This window comes from Martes martes, assembly GCF_963455335.1.
Source record: "Martes martes genome assembly, chromosome: 7".
In the NCBI taxonomy this organism is placed as follows: domain Eukaryota; kingdom Metazoa; phylum Chordata; class Mammalia; order Carnivora; family Mustelidae; genus Martes; species Martes martes.
In genome coordinates this window covers 66,772,802-66,789,871 of record NC_137894.1, presented here as the reverse complement: position 1 = coordinate 66,789,871, position 17,070 = coordinate 66,772,802, and the positions used below count along the sequence as shown (strand labels likewise).

General features: G+C 40.8%; 1 protein-coding gene across 1 annotated transcript in view; it reads left to right on the top strand.

Moving 5' to 3' along the window:
* The window catches only part of FBN1 (fibrillin 1), a gene marked incomplete at its 5' end in the record, with an annotated part of 228,567 nt that overhangs the window by 165,577 nt on the left and 45,920 nt on the right, over nucleotides 1-17,070 (top strand). The window contains 10 exons of the mRNA XM_080809914.1: nucleotides 3,264-3,386; nucleotides 3,528-3,650; nucleotides 4,793-4,918; nucleotides 6,811-6,933; nucleotides 8,669-8,791; nucleotides 9,097-9,261; nucleotides 12,004-12,072; nucleotides 12,169-12,294; nucleotides 13,511-13,633; nucleotides 14,254-14,412. Of these exons, the coding sequence (XP_080666040.1) occupies nucleotides 3,264-3,386; nucleotides 3,528-3,650; nucleotides 4,793-4,918; nucleotides 6,811-6,933; nucleotides 8,669-8,791; nucleotides 9,097-9,261; nucleotides 12,004-12,072; nucleotides 12,169-12,294; nucleotides 13,511-13,633; nucleotides 14,254-14,412 (1,260 nt within the window). The remainder of the gene's footprint in view (nucleotides 1-3,263; nucleotides 3,387-3,527; nucleotides 3,651-4,792; nucleotides 4,919-6,810; nucleotides 6,934-8,668; nucleotides 8,792-9,096; nucleotides 9,262-12,003; nucleotides 12,073-12,168; nucleotides 12,295-13,510; nucleotides 13,634-14,253; nucleotides 14,413-17,070) is intronic.

The following is a 17,070-nucleotide window of genomic DNA, read 5'->3' as shown; positions in this document are numbered from 1 at the left end:
AATAGTCAATAGTATGCATGCACATATACACACATGCAAAGAGCTTTTCCTCAAGGATGCCTTTACACCTTATGACCAACTCTTTCTAATTCACTTGTTATATACCAAGAGTAAGTCATTGAGATAATGACTTAAACAAATATTCATAAAATGGAGAGTTGAATATTGGCTCCTGAGTATCATCTCCTAGTATCCTAAAGCCTACGATACATGACTTCTTACAGATAGAATTTCTTTTCACCTTGAAAACATTGCAGTAAAACTACATGTATTTTCTTGAGTTAGAAATTTATATGAGCATATTACTGATTTTAAAAGGGAGGGAGACTCCTTTTAAAAGAAATGGCCGTTTTCTTAATTGCAAGATTAGGTATGGAAGGTATCAAGGGCATATGAAAATCAGGGTACCTTGGGTCCTTAGAAAGTTGGAAAGAAAAAGATTACAGAATTACTAGATGGACAGGCTATGAACATCTCTGAAAATTGTACTTAGTAGAAAAGATTAGAGAAAATTTCTGTAAGTTTGTTAATGCTCACAAGGTTTTGAAAATTCCAGAAACTGAGATTTAGAATAAAGTCCTTATGTGATTGAAGAAATCAGCATGATTCAGCTGCTGTGGCCCAAGGGAAAGAGAGCCAAGCAGCGGACAGGGAACAGAGTTCTAACGGACTCAGAAATGAGTTCTGCCACTTACTGGTCTTGGGTCCCTTGAAAGTCCCCATGTTCTTGGGGACCACGGTATCCTCCTCTGAGTAACTGACAATTAAGAAAGTCAAATTCTGAGTTTTCTCCACTTAGAAAATTCCTTGACTTTTATAACATTAAGAAGCTTCAATACGTAGGCAATGGAAGCTCATCGTTTCTACCCAACTCAGAGATCAGGACAAATAAAGAGGGAAATGAAGACAGGACTCTGCAAAAGTGGTCCTTAACTCTGAGGGGAGTGGTTACCTGAGGAAGAAAGAAGTGTTGATGGTCCCGCTTGGGAGACTGTGAGGTCAGGCTTACTTTCTTGAATTCCCGTGCATACTTACCACTGTTATCCCTGGGCTGGCCTTCCTCCTTATTTCCTTGGAATGTGCCGTGCTCAATTATTCAGTTGGTTAAAGCTTCCAGTCACAAGTCTAAAGCCGCCTGGTATGTGCCTCCCTTGACCTGTTTTAATAACTCAGTGGATGTACGTGGCTGCCAAGGCTACATTAAAATTCACCCATACAATACGTCGTAATTGCAAGAACTTTCTTCCAAGCATGTTTTCATTTTACGATCGTTAGTGATGTTACGAAGTATTTTTGTAGGAAAAATATCATTATTTTATTTTGTGTTTTCTCTAGAAGTTATGAAGAAGCCAAAGATGCCAGGACCATTTCAGGGCTTCAGATGGAACATTTGGCAAACAGCGTGTTTCTAAACACTTTCAAATCATTTAATTGGGCTTCTTAAGTAAACAAAAGGGTAAACACAAGTTGCTTGCCCAGTTTTTTTTTTCATGCCACTTTTCAAATGATCACTGAAAATTCTTGCAACAGTTCACATGCCAAAACTATCCTTCTTGACCTAAGTTTTGTGTTAGACATTGGTTTCCATATAGAGTCATAGTATCCAGGCTTACGAGTTCTTATTTAACGAATAAGTTGTTATAAAGTGAAGTACCTGTCTTTCATTATGGATTCATTTTGGGGAATAAGGATTCTGGTACCAATTTCAATTCTGATCATCAACAGAGTGTCTTACAATTCAACTCAATTCTGATGACAATATCTACTCAGAGATAGTGAAAAATTTCACTGGTCAAGGACTCACTTACACAAGACTGTCCTTATTTCAGATGCCAATCACAAGTCCAGGTTGTTATCTGGGCTTTTGAGTGACTGGCTGTTAATCCTATAAATCAGAGGTTCCCACCAACCCTCTATCCCATCACGGAGCCCAGGAAACCAGTTTCCTTATTAGATTACCAGTTTATTATAAAAGGATATAACTTGGGAACAGTACAGGGGAGAGAGGGGATGCACAGGGCAAGGCATGGGACAGGGGTGTGGAGCTTCAAGGCCCTCTCTGAGCAAGCCATTCTATGTGAATCTCTATATGTTCACCAATCCAGAAGCTCTCTGAACCCATCTTTTTGTGTTTTATGGAAGCTTCATTACATAGGCGTGATTGATCAAATCATTGGTTATTGGCTATTAATTCAACCCCCTTCCTCTCTCTGATGGAGGTCGGTGGGGTGGAACTGAAAGTTCTAGCCCTTGAATCACATGGAAGGTTTTTCTGGTAGAAGGGGGCAGAAAAACAAGGAAAGAGGAGATTGTTTCAGGCAAGGTCAACTTCCTATGGGGACAGAAGAGGTCTATCAGGTAGATTACCTCTTAGTGCTAACCAGGTAACTCCAGATTCACTAGTTAAAAGTTTCGTTCCAATTAAGTTAGGTATTAAGTAATTAAGTTAGGTATTAAGTTGTGGTTTGCTGATATGGGGCTAAGCACAAGTGACTCCATTTTAGACCTGTTTTCTCTTTTTGACAGTAATGCGACCTTAATCTGGCTCCTTTTACAGAAAAATATCCATTGGATTGATTTGAGTTTTACATGAAATATACAAGGCACCTTGGGTCTCCAACATGCTAGAACACTAAGAAGCTAGAGGAAAGATGGTTCACTCACTGCCTGAAGGAAAATTCCCTGCAAATGTTTGAATTAGCAATGTCTAAAGTAAAACTTCTTTAAAAATATAGCATAATTGAATAATATATGTCCATTGAAGAATAAAATGTATTTAATACATAACGTATGAGTGAAAAAGTTTTCTAGTATGCCAACAATATTGTATTCCTTTGTGTCAGATATGATAATAATGTGCACCATTACTCTGTAGTTGACTTAATAAAAATAGTGGGAATAGAAAAGTGTGACCATGTGTTTTAATGCCATGGAACGTTAGGCAGATCACTTTTTAAGGTCTTCAACTAGAAAGAGGTCCATTTTGTTTTGCAGTGACTGGATGCTTACATTAGAGTAATGGGAGATAATTAGAATTAATAGTAGCAAGTAGCATCATATTGTCCTTTCTTTATAAATTAAAATTTGAAGCTGTTCAATATATGTAGAGTTGTATATGTAGGCACCAAACCAATCTATATTATACTACGGAAAGTGTGAAAGTGAGTCAACTTTTGAAGTTGCTAGTTGCTATTGCTAAGTTACTTAAAAGACCAAAAAGGCATCTGTGCTAAACTTTTTTAAACCACGGGTGATTTTTCCAGACATCAACGAATGTGAGATTGGAGCACACAACTGCGACAGACATGCCGTATGTACCAACACGGCAGGGAGCTTCAAGTGTAGCTGCAGCCCGGGATGGATTGGAGATGGCATTAAGTGCACTGGTGAGTTGAAAAATAGATGCTTCTCATGAGCTGTGTAGATTATAAACCTGAAAATATTAATTCTGTACAGAAAAAACGTCTATGCTACTGACTCTAAATGTGATGCTTTTTGTTCATAATGATGTGACTTTTTTCCATAAGATCTGGATGAATGCTCCAATGGAACACACATGTGCAGCCAACATGCAGATTGCAAGAACACCATGGGCTCCTATCGCTGCCTCTGTAAAGAAGGATACACGGGTGACGGCTTCACTTGTACAGGTAGGCTCGTGCTGGGAACAACTGCGTAAATGGCAACCAGAAAAGCCAGGTGTTCCTCCGTCTTTCAGACTATAGATTCTTCTGGTCCATTATAGTCAACTTTGAACAGAAATGATTGGTTATTTGAAACTACCTCCCCGTGGAATGGAAATTTGGAGCCAGGTCAATTAGAGAGACCTCAGAAGTTAAATGTAGTTAGTTATATAGTTGGTATGGGTATCACTGTATGCAATGATGTCCTTACTTTAAAAAAAAAAAATCACACTTCCATTTATAATCCTTAGCCTTTATATTTTTGTGCCTATTTTCTACTGTTGACTTGTTTTCTGTACCAAACCCAAGGGTGAGCTTGCTGTAGAAAGCTATGTGAGGAATAGGAATTCAGACGTTCTAGAACATAAGATATTGAGGTCTGTTTCATGTGACTTGAAAGAATTAATGTATCCTGAGAACTTCCCTCACAAGATGCCATTTAAACATAAAGGAGACTAAGGCTCAGTCAGTTAATATACCTGCAACTTTTTCAACTCGCTGAAAATTTTTATCATATTTGAAATTGTTTTTGTCCAACCCAGTGAATTTTTGTTGTCATAAACCTCCCATTACTCCTTAGAAAATATTCAGAGTTTTATGTATTAGGCATATATGGTTCATGTGCTTGATATTTAGTACCTGTGGTTATTAGCAAAGCTCAGGAGAGATCTAGCAGACAGGAATGTTTGGCCTCCTCCATAGTTGGTGTTCTAGGTCTTTTGCTGCCCATCCGAGCCAAGTCTGAAACCTGAGAAATGGATACGAGTCATGGCACATTATTTCCTGTCATGGACGTGTCCTTCTGTGCATGACCCTGCTCACGAAAGCCTTAATTTGAATGATGCATTGGACTTATTCTTCATTTTACATCATTAGGGATAATTTAGCATTCGGGATTCTGAATCTGAGCCCCATATTCATGGATTAGTCAATACTAACATTCAAAGAAGAGGAAAGAATGGGTTTAAAGGTGTCAAATAGAAACTATGATGAGACCTCACTACACTCAGGAAGTTGACAATGATTTAAAAAAAAAAAAAATGAAAGACGTGGGGAACCGGAAAGCTCCTAACTGGGGAAGAGTAACTTGTGTGTCTTTCTGACTGTAGATCTTGATGAGTGCTCGGAAAACCTGAATCTGTGTGGCAATGGCCAGTGCCTGAATGCCCCGGGAGGATACCGCTGTGAATGTGACATGGGCTTTGTGCCCAGTGCGGACGGGAAAGCTTGTGAAGGTAACTGACGGGGAAGTTGCCGGGGCCCTTGTAGGGCCTGACAAGCTTAGGTTATTTGAGCATTCCTGATAAATATATATTATATATTATATGTTAATTTATTATTATATATTGATATATATTATATATAATTATTTACTTGCTTATTTATTTACTTATTTACTTACTTACTTAGTTATCTACTGACATGTGTTTTGGCTTCAGATCTGAGCTGGTCCATTCAGTCTGTGGAGGTATTGGGTCTCCAGCTGGACCATTTCTCTTCGTGCAGCGAAAAATCTCAGCTTTCTGGCCACAAAGCTGCGTACCCAACCTTGGCCAGATGGTCTGCACAAGTACACCCGTTGGTCATAGGAGAGAGAGGCTAACTGAGCGTGGTCAGCTCAGTGCAACCTGTTTTTCCCCAACACTAGGGGAAGGAGCTCCAAGTACTGGTCCCCGACTCATGTCCTGTTGAAGGATTCTCTTTAAATATGTTTTTAATCTCTGCTATGGTTTGGTTTCTAGAAATAAAAACTTTAAAATAATAACAAAGCAGATAATCTTCTCCATATGTAGAATAATGTACTGGGCATGTCTCACATGGTCTCTAAGTATCTAATATATGTGAACACGGAAGAGTCCTTTGCAAATCCATTCGGTAGGGGGCCCCTAGGGATAATATTGTATGTCATGCTGTCTCTTAGCTCAAGACTCTGTCTTCCAGAGGTGTTAGTCAGACAAGAAGAACCCTAGGAGCCTGTTGGCTCAGGATGGCTCCCACTAGGAAGCACAAGGTTCTTCTCTTTCCCCACACTTGTCAAGTCTAAGTACATTATCCCTCACGGAGAAGAATTAGCGTGTCTACAGTGAACTAAAAAGATTTCAGTAGAAATAAACAAATGATAACCATTGACAGTAGAAGTTTAAACAAGACCCTGATTAATATCTTAACTAATAACTGTTGCTTGTTAATAGGACATTAACTCAAAGTCCATCTTTCGCTAGGACATGCATACTCATTCTCTCACAGAGTTCTCTGTAAATACTTTTCTTTGTTACGGAACCATTAGGTGTTCTTTAAACAGTTTATATTAACTCTGCAGAGTTTGATATATAAAATTCCTCTGAGGCAAGAAACCAGATTATGCTCTTGACCATGTGCCTAATGCCTTGTTTACTCTTGTTACTCTGAACATCCAACCAAAACAGGGTCTCTGCCACCTCTGGTAACATAAATAGTCACAGTCAAAGTTTTGCTTCTCCCTGTGCTATAAGGGAAGGTTGTGTTTGTTTGTTTGTTCTTAATATAAATCATTGCCGGCTCAGGGATTATGGCTATTTAAAGCCAGTCTCGAGGCTGTGCTTGCGGCTACGTGTCCATTACCCAAGCAGGAGGTTAGCATGAGGGGGGGACCGGACCTGAAAGAGGCTTCTGCAGTTTTTAGATCTCCATCCGCAATAGTAAGCACCTAAAGTGGCTCTAGGGATCCAGAGGATTATAAAACTGATTATAAAAGCTACCACAGAGCCTTTGTGGTTTGTAGAAATTAAACCCACGATAAGAACAGTGACTGTGTAGATAAGAACAACCAAAGAACTGGGTCTAAAGTAGCCTTTTGGATTGTTACTTCACAAAAGGGACATGAGCCTGTGTGGAACAGCAGAAACTATACATCTATGATGCTTAGCTTACTGCTTGGCATGTACTGGGGACTGAAAAAAAGGAAGTTCTCACCTAAGAGGCTTCACTTCCATGGTAGCTGATTTAGCTACAGGAGAAGTACCTAGATTGAAGTCAGATAGCCTTCATTTTCTTAATAGCATCAGGTGATGACATTAGGCAGTTCCTTTAGCAAAAAAATAAATAAAGAAATAAATTTCCTCTCTCCCCCTTTGCATCCCTCCCCAAGATATCGATGAGTGCTCCCTTCCCAACATCTGTGTTTTTGGAACCTGCCATAACCTTCCCGGCCTGTTCCGTTGTGAGTGCGAGATCGGCTACGAACTGGACAGAAGTGGTGGGAATTGCACAGGTAAGACATCTGTTCATGTCAGAATCTGCTCCCCACTGTCCTGGAGACCTGGCTGTTGGCGCCTCCCTGGGACCTCGCAGGATTGTTCAGTCACAAAAGGAAAGCGGGGAGAAGGCAATAGGAATCCCAGAATAAATTCCTGGGAAACGGTTACATGTAAGGACACAGAGGGAAGAGCAGCAGGCAGCTGAAGGAGCAAGCTCTGTAGTCTCAGCTGAGCTCATGGTGCAGAAGAAGGTCCCAGGGGTGCACTGGCTGTAAGGCTTCCCAGCTATGCCTTTTCTCCTGAGGCACATTCGCGTAGAGTTTCCTTTTGAAAGGCATGCACTGTGCTAGGATTATGAGTTTTCTCCTTGCACTTCTCCACTGTAACTCCCACCCTCTGCCACCCTGGCCTGTCTCTGGTCACCAGGGAATGTGATACAGAGAACTTGCCTACCAGTTTCTAGCATAGAGATCATTTTCTTGTGGAGCAAGGAATTCTCAGGGAGCATAAGGAAAAAAATGAGAAAAGCTATTGGCCCTCGGTAGACCATCACTTGGTTCACTTAGGCACTGAGTTACGACTTTGCAAGACATTTGCAATTCTCTTTCTGGACAGGCCCAGGATTTCAGGGGGGAAAATGTGGTTTTTTTTCCAGCTACCTAAACAAGCTATCATTCAGTGGCTCTCTAGACTATGATGACCAACACCACTATCATGACCTCCTCCCTGAAATAAATTGGGACCAGGGTACTCCTCCCTAGGCAATCTTCTTCTGCTTTTTCTGAAAACTCTTATGACACCAAGCTGGACCTCCAACATACCTGAGGAAGTTGCCTTTCCACAGCCCACACTCCTTCCTCAGCGCCACCAGATTACCATCAGCTTCATTCTGCCTGCCCTCCTTTCCCATTAGTTGGCCCTGTCCCTCCAAGTTCACAGGCAATCTGAACAAATGAATTGTCTGCAGTAGAACCTGTAGGAGGGTTACCAGGTCCAAGGCGGGGTGAGAGGGAAGCCCGAGGAGAAGGTATCATCCTCATTCCCCATTCTCCTCTCTCTGAGTCAGCTTGTCTGTTCTCGAGTGTTTCATGAGTGTTCCAAACAGACAAAAGGATTACACAGAGTGCAGTGTGCCAAAACCCATGTCCTAAATATGGAATTCTGCGCATATTTTTGGAATAGAAACTGAAAGGGAAATAGTCCACACAGCACCAGTGATGGGAGAGTGACTCTTAGCAGGCTTGAAGGAACATGCTAAGCCTTGTGCATGCATCTACGCTCGTACTCAGCTGCACCAAGGCGAGCATGCCCAGTTGGGGAAGCAGCAGAAGTTGCCCGCTCCTAAGGGTTCCCTGGGACATCTTGCTCTAATTTGATGAAATAACAAGCCACACATATTAAATATATTTTCTTAGAACCTGTGTCTGAATTTTTGGTTGACCGAGGTCACAGTAGTGTTTTGCTTTCAGTTACCTTGACTGGAATATTTTTCCTAGTTCCAAAGTTCTATTTTCTCCTGATGACAAATTTGAATGCTAAATGTGTTCCAGGGGAAAAAGACCAAAGACTATGACATATTTCCTTCCTGAGGGGTTTTATTTCAGAAGTGGAAGACTGTATTTCTAGGTGTAATTATAACTAGTAACTCTTAAAATTCTTGTGGGGAGCCCCAGACCCAGTGCTACCGTTTTATGGTGATGTCTGCCCCCACATTGGCTGATAATTGTGCCCCTCGCTGTTTGGTTTTAGACGTTAATGAGTGTCTGGACCCAACCACATGCATCAGCGGGAACTGTGTCAACACCCCAGGCAGCTATACCTGTGACTGTCCCCCCGACTTTGAGCTGAACCCGACTCGAGTTGGCTGTGTTGGTAAGCTCTTAAAACTTCTTAGAGAAGGGTACTTTTATTTTTAAAGCAGCCTTGAACATTCCACACTCAATTTAAAAAAAAAAAAAAGTAATAATGTAAAAATTTCAACATTTCCTAAATCTGGTTTATACTCTCAGTTATTTTTTTCTATAGGTCAGAGTCCCAGTATATGTGTTTGGGCACTTTTTAGTTTCCTAGTAAAACTAAATTCTGGTTTTTAAGCAGTTTCTGAGAGGGATTTGAATTTTCAGTCCTCACCTAGACAGAATCTTCCTGACACTCTTTTGTCCGTATATGGTAAATAGATACCCGCTCTGGGAATTGCTATCTGGATATTCGGCCTCGAGGAGACAACGGAGATACAGCCTGTAGCAATGAAATTGGAGTTGGTGTCTCCAAGGCTTCCTGCTGCTGTTCTTTGGGGAAAGCCTGGGGTACTCCGTGTGAGCTGTGCCCTCCTGTGAACACGTGTAAGTGTACATCCTCCTGGTTTTTGTTTGTGTGTTTGTTTGTTTTTACTTTCTTTTTTTTCTCCTTTTTAAAAAAATTTCTTTTCAGTGTTCCAGAATTCATTGTTTATGCACCACACCCAGTGCTCCATGCAATACATGCCCTCCTTAATACCCACCACCAGGCTCACCCAACCTCCACTCCCCTCCCCTCCAAAACCCTCAGTTTGTTTCTCAGAGTCCACAGTCTCTCATGGTTTGTCTCCCTCTGATTTCCCCCAACTCCCTTCTCCTCTACATCTCCCCATGTCCCCCATGTTATCCCTTATGCTCCACAAATTATTATTAGTCCTGCTCAGGCCAGCTGTCCATTCTAGATCCACAGGATAGAAACCACAGAGAGAGTGAGCTGCTACCAGTCTCTACTGTTTGGTCAGGGAAGGAAGATCAAAGCTCTCAGCCCTGTTGACGGACCCCACTCCCGATTTGGGTATCAGAAGTGTCCCCAGTTGGCTTGTACTAAAAATCAGGTGGAGCGGGCCACACTTCACTTCTTTCTGAGTAAAAAGTACATAGCATTATTTTAAAGATTTTCCAGGCTAGGTTTCTTGGAGAATATTGCTTAGCTTCCAAGGAACACATTGACTGATCTCTCCTGTCGTCAAGAGATGATTAGTTAGTTTTCAAAAGCTCTAGGACAGACCAGAGTGTCCCTGGGTGAAAGAGAAGCAATTAGTCAAATAAATATGAAAGGGAAGACTATTTCTACTCTTGTGATATGACTTGAAAGAAACCTTCAGAATGTGATTTTATGGACATAAATAAATCTTCTAAAAATATAAAAGGCTTCTCGTTTTTCGAAGTGGGTCCTGTTTTAGGAGTTAGAGTTAGATATAGCTTCTTAGGCAAATGTCAGTGGTGCTGCTAATGGTATATATTGGGATAGGTATGGATTCTTTCCTCGCTGAACAGTCACTTATTCACTTGTTCTAAAATTATTTGTTGAGTGTTTTGAGTGTGTACTTTGGGTGTGCAAAGATGAATTAGACTGGATTCTGTCCTCCAGAAGTGTACAGTCTAGCAAGATATGATCCAGACAGAAAAGCTATAATTCAGTGTACATCTCAAGAAGGGAAGAAAGAACAGACACAGTGCCATGAGCAGGAAAAGGAGCACTCCTGGTGCTGGTTCGGACTCTCTCACTTCCCACCCATGTCACTGTGGGTCAGTTACACTTAGCAAGATTGAGTTTCCTCATTCCTATCATGCCTTATAGGATTAAAAGGAGTCATTCATGTCAAGTACTCAGCACAGGGATGAATACTTTCTTAGCAGATACCTCCTTCTCTCCTCTCTTAAGAAAGGCAAGCCAGTTCTCAATGGCAGAGGTAGTGATGACTTGGGCGTTTTTAAATTGTCCTTGAAGGGAGGGTGTGACCTGAAAGAGAAGACTTAAAAAGAGTGGGTGTTTGTGGGAAGAGGAAGAAAAAAAAGAAGGAGAGGGATAGCTAATTTCATTGATGTTGAAAGAAGCAAGCCAAGATGTTTAAGTAGGAGAGTCAGCTCTATTGATTAATAATGATTGGCAAAGCGATAGAGGTCTACACTACCCCAAACTGGGTCAGAGATAGAAGTAGAATATATACATGTATATGTTTAGGCATATATTCATAATATTTCAGAAAGCCAGGAGAGGGATTATCAGGTTTGGAAAGACCATGATGATTTTGAAAGAGCTGATTCTTATCAAAGCTCACCAGGAAGACACAGCAGATTAGGTTCATTCTTATTCACATGTACCTGTATGTATTACACTGCTAGTGCATGGCACTGAAATAAATGTTTTTGCATGAAATACTTGAATGACAGAATTAATGGGAGGGAATCAAAGGACGCTGTAGAAAGTTGGTTTAGGAAACCAGGCATCGGTCCTGCCCTCAGTAGAAACAGAGGGGTAAGAAAGATCTCTAGGCATTAAAGAGAGCAGTGGGACAGGAGAGGTTCCTGGGTGGCTCAGTTGGTTAAGCGTCTGCCTTTGGCTCGGGTCCTGATCCCAGGGTCCTGGAATTGAGCCCCACATCAGGCTCCTTGCTCACCTGGGAGCCTGCTTCTCCCTCTGCCCCTCTCCCCAGCTTGTGTTCTCTCTCTCTCTCTCTCTCTCTCTCTCTCTAGCAAATAAATAGAACCTTAAAAACAAAAGAAAGAAAAGGGAAGGGAAGGAAAGGGGAAAAAAGGATGGGAACCAAGAAAGAACAAGCTTTTCCCAAGGCTCTGTTTGGAAAGCGTTTTGGAGACAAGCTGATTAATATTAATAAGGAAGGAATTACAGCCCTACAGGAGAAGTAAGGCTGAACAAAATATAAAAAATGGAGGAGTTTGTTAGAAAATAAAAAGGAGAAGAAGATCTTTACAAAGAAATAGTGACAGTGATAGGGAATAAAATAGTTCCCAAGACCATGAGGCCAGGAGAGTAGGTAGAGGGTCCAAAGTCTAGGGCTACTGGGCTAACACTTCTTTGGCACACATAGTAAAAGCCATTTGAAAATAATATGTATATACAAAGTTGTGGACTTGCTCAAGATGGGGGGGGGGTAACTGTTAAAGATTCCTGAAAGTGAGTATTTTTAGCTGGATGTGTCAGTCTTTCTCTTGAGAACACTATTTCTAGATATTTTTGGTTCAAAAGAACTCACTTTTTTTTTCCCATTTTATTTTATTTTATTTCTTTTCAGTAGAACTCACTTCGATTTTTTGTTTCAATAGCTGAGTACAAAATTCTTTGTCCTGGAGGAGAAGGTTTTCGGCCCAATCCTATCACAGTTATATTGGAAGGTAATTCTGTATCCTTGACCTTAAAGTATGCACTTTTTGAACTTCCTCGGGTTTATTGACAATGCTGAAGAAGTGCCATTGTTTTCATTGTGATAGACATCGACGAGTGCCAGGAGCTCCCCGGGCTGTGCCAAGGTGGGAAATGTATCAACACATTTGGCAGTTTCCAGTGCCGCTGTCCAACCGGTTACTACCTGAACGAAGATACCCGAGTGTGTGATGGTAAGCGGTCCTTTTAGGAGGAGGAGTTCTTCGAACTTGAGACCCGACCCCAAAAACCAGCATAGAATCACCAGTAAAACTAAGAATTTAGCAATATAGCACAATGGTCTAAACATGAACATAGCCAGCTGCACATGGGGCAGCTTGTATTAATGTTACTGACATGCTATCATTTCCAGTTCATCCCAAATCTTCCTCTTTTTCTAAGAAAAAAAAGTGAAGTTTTATTATCTTGGGTCATAGTCCCCCTTATGGCTGCGGTTTTCTGGGCACTTTAGAAAAGCCATTTCTGTTAGAGTAGCACAGGACTCATTTCAGTGACTTGTATATTCTGGGAGGTTCTGAGTTCCTCTTCTTCCTGTTCTTCATGATTTATCATCTGTACGAATGCGCCGAAATGAGCTTCCCTTAAAAAGGCAGCCTCTTTGGTTTTAGGATGGAAGTGATAACTCCTGTACTGGAAAGATGGAGACCACTGACCACTTTTTGGCTTTCAGAGCACTTGGACCATAGACCAGGGTGGAAGTGATGGTTTTCATCTATATGCAGGAGTCACGCAACTAGTTAGGGAAGACACCTCCTTGTATCCTGGAGGAGAAATATTCCTCTGGCTCTCCAAAAGGCTTATTAGGTGACCTCAATAAGTGACAACCTCGCTGGGTCTTAGCTGAGTACCACAATGTATATGACATAGCTCTAAGACCCCTGGAATTAACAAAGACTAGAATCAACTCCTATGTTTGGACAGGGGTGTGAAATGTCTCCTTCCATACCACCTTACCCATGCAGACTCATGAAGCCCATTGTTGATGACTTCAGGGTGTACATATCCTTCCACTGATTTTGAGAACATACGAAGTATTAGCTGTCTTTCTGAAGGACAGTTGAGAATTATAATTTCTCCACATTTCCATCTCTGCATGCCTTTGAGGATGTTACAGTAAAATAAATGTTACTTATTTATTAGAAACTCATATCAGAAGGCAAACCTCTTTTTCTGGACCCTCCTTTCTTAAAAACACACACACAGAGCATAGATGGACACTGATGAATTAAGGACACTGAGGAATTAAACATCTATTTTTCTTATCCAGATTTCCAAGTGCCCCTGTGGATTTTCTCGACCATTGTCAGCATTTACAGGGACACTGAGTCTCAGGCCATTGCAGAGAGTGAAGTTTTCATATTCACATACCACTTTCTCTTTGGATTCCAGATGTGAATGAATGTGAAACCCCTGGAATTTGTGGTCCAGGAACATGTTACAACACTGTCGGCAACTACACCTGCATCTGCCCTCCAGACTACATGCAAGTGAATGGGGGGAACAATTGCATGGGTGAGTCCAGGCTTTCCTGAATCGTGCAGGTTGAGTCCTCATCTGCAAGCCCAGCAGTTGGTCTTTAGTGTTACTTTACTCATCCACGGAGTGCTGCCTGCCACCCTTTCACTGTCTTTGTGACAGAGCCTCCTCCCTTGTAAACCATAAGCTTGGCCTTGTGTGGGTGGTTGGGAGTTTTCTTTAAAATGTAATGTTGGAAAATCCCAAACAACAGTTTCATAGTACTTCTTTTGTTTGACTTTGGGTGTATCTTTATACAATTATATTTACAGCACTGACCTACAGTATTAAAACATCATGAATCGGAAATGAGAAAATTGTTGCCAAATAGCAGTGGAGAATTGTTACTAAGAGACTGGGTGGAGAGTCGTGTAAAGTTTATTAATTCTGCAGCTCCATAATGACTTCGTTCTGTGGCACAAAATGCCAGGGAATATGTTTCTCAAAGTCCCCTTTCTTACAGCAGCATATGTGGATAGAAAATTGTGTAAGGGCAGACTGTCCCGGCTCTCATCAAAGTCAAATTTCAGTAAAATCCAAAAGAAGGGCACTCCTTGAGCATCCCCTTAGAAATCTGTCATGCTCTCCCCGAGACATCACCAACCCCTTCCCTCTAGATATGAGAAGAAGTCTGTGCTACAGAAACTATTATGCTGACAACCAGACCTGTGACGGAGAACTTTTGTTCAATATGACCAAGAAGATGTGCTGTTGTTCCTACAACATTGGCCGGGCCTGGAATAAGCCCTGTGAACAGTGTCCCATCCCAAGCACAGGTGAGCTGCACCATCGCCAAAAACATAGGTTGATAAATTACCCAGGGACTGCTGGGGAAATGAGTCCCTGCAAAGGAAGAAAAGGGTTCACTGTTGATCTTCCTAAGCAGAAATTTGCTCACAAAGGCAAATGTTTAAATTCACGGTTGATTCTGGTCCTTCTGGCTGAAAATTGAGTCACAGAACACACTTTCTAACTTGTACACTAGTTCATTCACCAGACTTACAGACTCAGCATATCATAAAACTATAAACATTGTTTTTGTTATTGTGTTCACCGTGTAGCCAAAAGACTGGAAACATTAGGCAGAGCAATAGGACAGACAGGTGAGCCATATTCCTATTATTCTTACTTATTTATAACTGGTCTTGTTCCAGAAAGAATTTAAGGCAGCCCACCAAGATTTCAATGTAAAATAAGAAGGCCTAAGGCAAATGGCAAACAAGGGTAAGAAACTTGGAGCAAGGAGCGAGGCTAATATGCAAAAATCCAAGCTGGGAATTTCTACACACTTGCCAAAGATGAGCAATAAGTTTGGCTCCAAACTTCCTAGCAGCTCATATAAAAAGAGAGTGATAATCAAGTTTAAGAGTCTCAATGACTATAAAGCAAACCTAACACCAAGCAAAAGCACAGCCCTTCTTGAGAGAACCTTTTTCGTATATCCTCACAGAGAAAAATCTATATGATGCTATTTATTAACAACAACAACAACAACAAAAAGCCTAACCCATGTTCTTGGAGTAAATGAAGTACATTGGTGCATGATTCTTACATCAGCGGGTAAATGATGACATTACCATTTAGAGTGAAGAAACTGTGAGGCAGGTGTGATCAGAACATTCTGTAGTACCTACTCTGCTCCCCACAGTGATCTGGAAGACATTAAATCTCTTGTCTGGTGCTCTCCGACAATGCATAGGACAGAATATTCTCTCTTAGGGAAATACACCAGTTCATCCGTTATTTACTCCAGAAATAATGTAATCATCACCACTTAGAATTACCAAAAGTGATCTCCAGTCTGCAGGATGTCTCTAGACCAGGGGCTGACAAACTACAGCCCATGGACCAAATCCAGCCCACCACCAATTTTTGTATGGCCCAAAAGCTAAACATGGTTTTTACATTTTCAAAATGGTTGGAAAATACCAAAGAATAGCAGCTCATGACCTGAAAAGCATATGAACTTCAAATTTCTGTGTCTCTAAAAATGAAATTATATTAGAACCCACCCATCCCAATTTGCTTACTTATTTTCTATGGCTGCTTTCATAGAATAGTTGAACAATTTTAATAGAGGCTCCACAGCCTACAAAACCTAAAATAGTTACTCTTTAGTCCTTTAGGAAAAAAATTGCTAACCCCTGCTTTTGACCAATGGTCTTCAAATCTTTTGATTACACATACCTATCAGCCAAAAAGATGGAGGTTACATGTACTTGGTGTGTGTATTTACATATAAAACTCTATGTGTCTATGTCTATATATTTTTTAATTAGATCGAAAAATGCATTTATTATTGCATGTATTGTTTTCACAAAGTGTTCTATTAGAAAACAGGCACAAATATTTTTAAATTAGATTTTACAAAGAGAAATAAAAGTTTTTATATTTTTAAAAAATCTTAATGGATCACTGTTCTACAGGCTGCCTTGGAAGCCCCAAATAAGGACTATCATTTACTTTTAGAAATATCTGAGTTTTTAAGAACTGAAGTATTCTAAATGTAAAATGCAAGATTTCTTCTTCGTGTTGAATCTTGGCCAAATCTAGTCATGGCTTTTCATTAGTTATATAGTCTGCACACATATTGGGAGTTCCTGAAATCTGTCTGGATGACCAGTATCAGCTGGCACTATATTTGTTAGAATCCGGCACTCAGATATTGAAGAAATAAAGCACTATGGGAAGAACATACTTCATTTTGATTAAAACACTTTCAGAAACTTTTTATAATTTTCAGCAGATTTGACCAACAAGGCAATGGCCACCTTTAGCTTAGATTGAAGCCATGTTCTGTCAGTTACAGTCGGGATCTGGAATTACAGAACCTCAAAGTTAAAAGGGACTGCAGATGACACTTCATTTGTCCTTTATTATCAACTCTGATGAATTCGGGCACATGAGAGGAAGATAAAGGGTCGGGGGAGGGAGTGAGTAAAAACGAGAGAGCTGCACCAAATGAAATCCAGCTCCCTAAATTGAAGTAATGACATAAGTTGGTTGTTTGAACTGAATTAGTCATTAATAGACCTGATGTCAAGAACTTGGCTAGATTTGCTGTGGTCTCCCCCGATCTACTGAGGAAATGGCTTTTGTAAGCATTCCTCAAATCCTAGATCCCTTAATGCGAGTGGAAAGAGGCACTCTTGCCAGTCCCTGGGTTCAGAGCTGAACAACATTCTTCTAGAAACCCAAATTCCTACAGTCAAGCTCATACAAATGCGTGGGCAGCGATGTGGAGACCTCTGCTTCTTCCTTAGTAATACGTCAACATGAGCTCACTTTTCATTCAGTGTTTGCCTTAAGGGCAAGGTTACAACATCTGGGGGAACTTGCAGATTTATTTCTTATTTTAAATTCTTCAAAATACAGAAATATTTTTGAAGACGTTTACGAAATAAGTTCTTTTGGCGCAGTCATGGCTCTTCGCT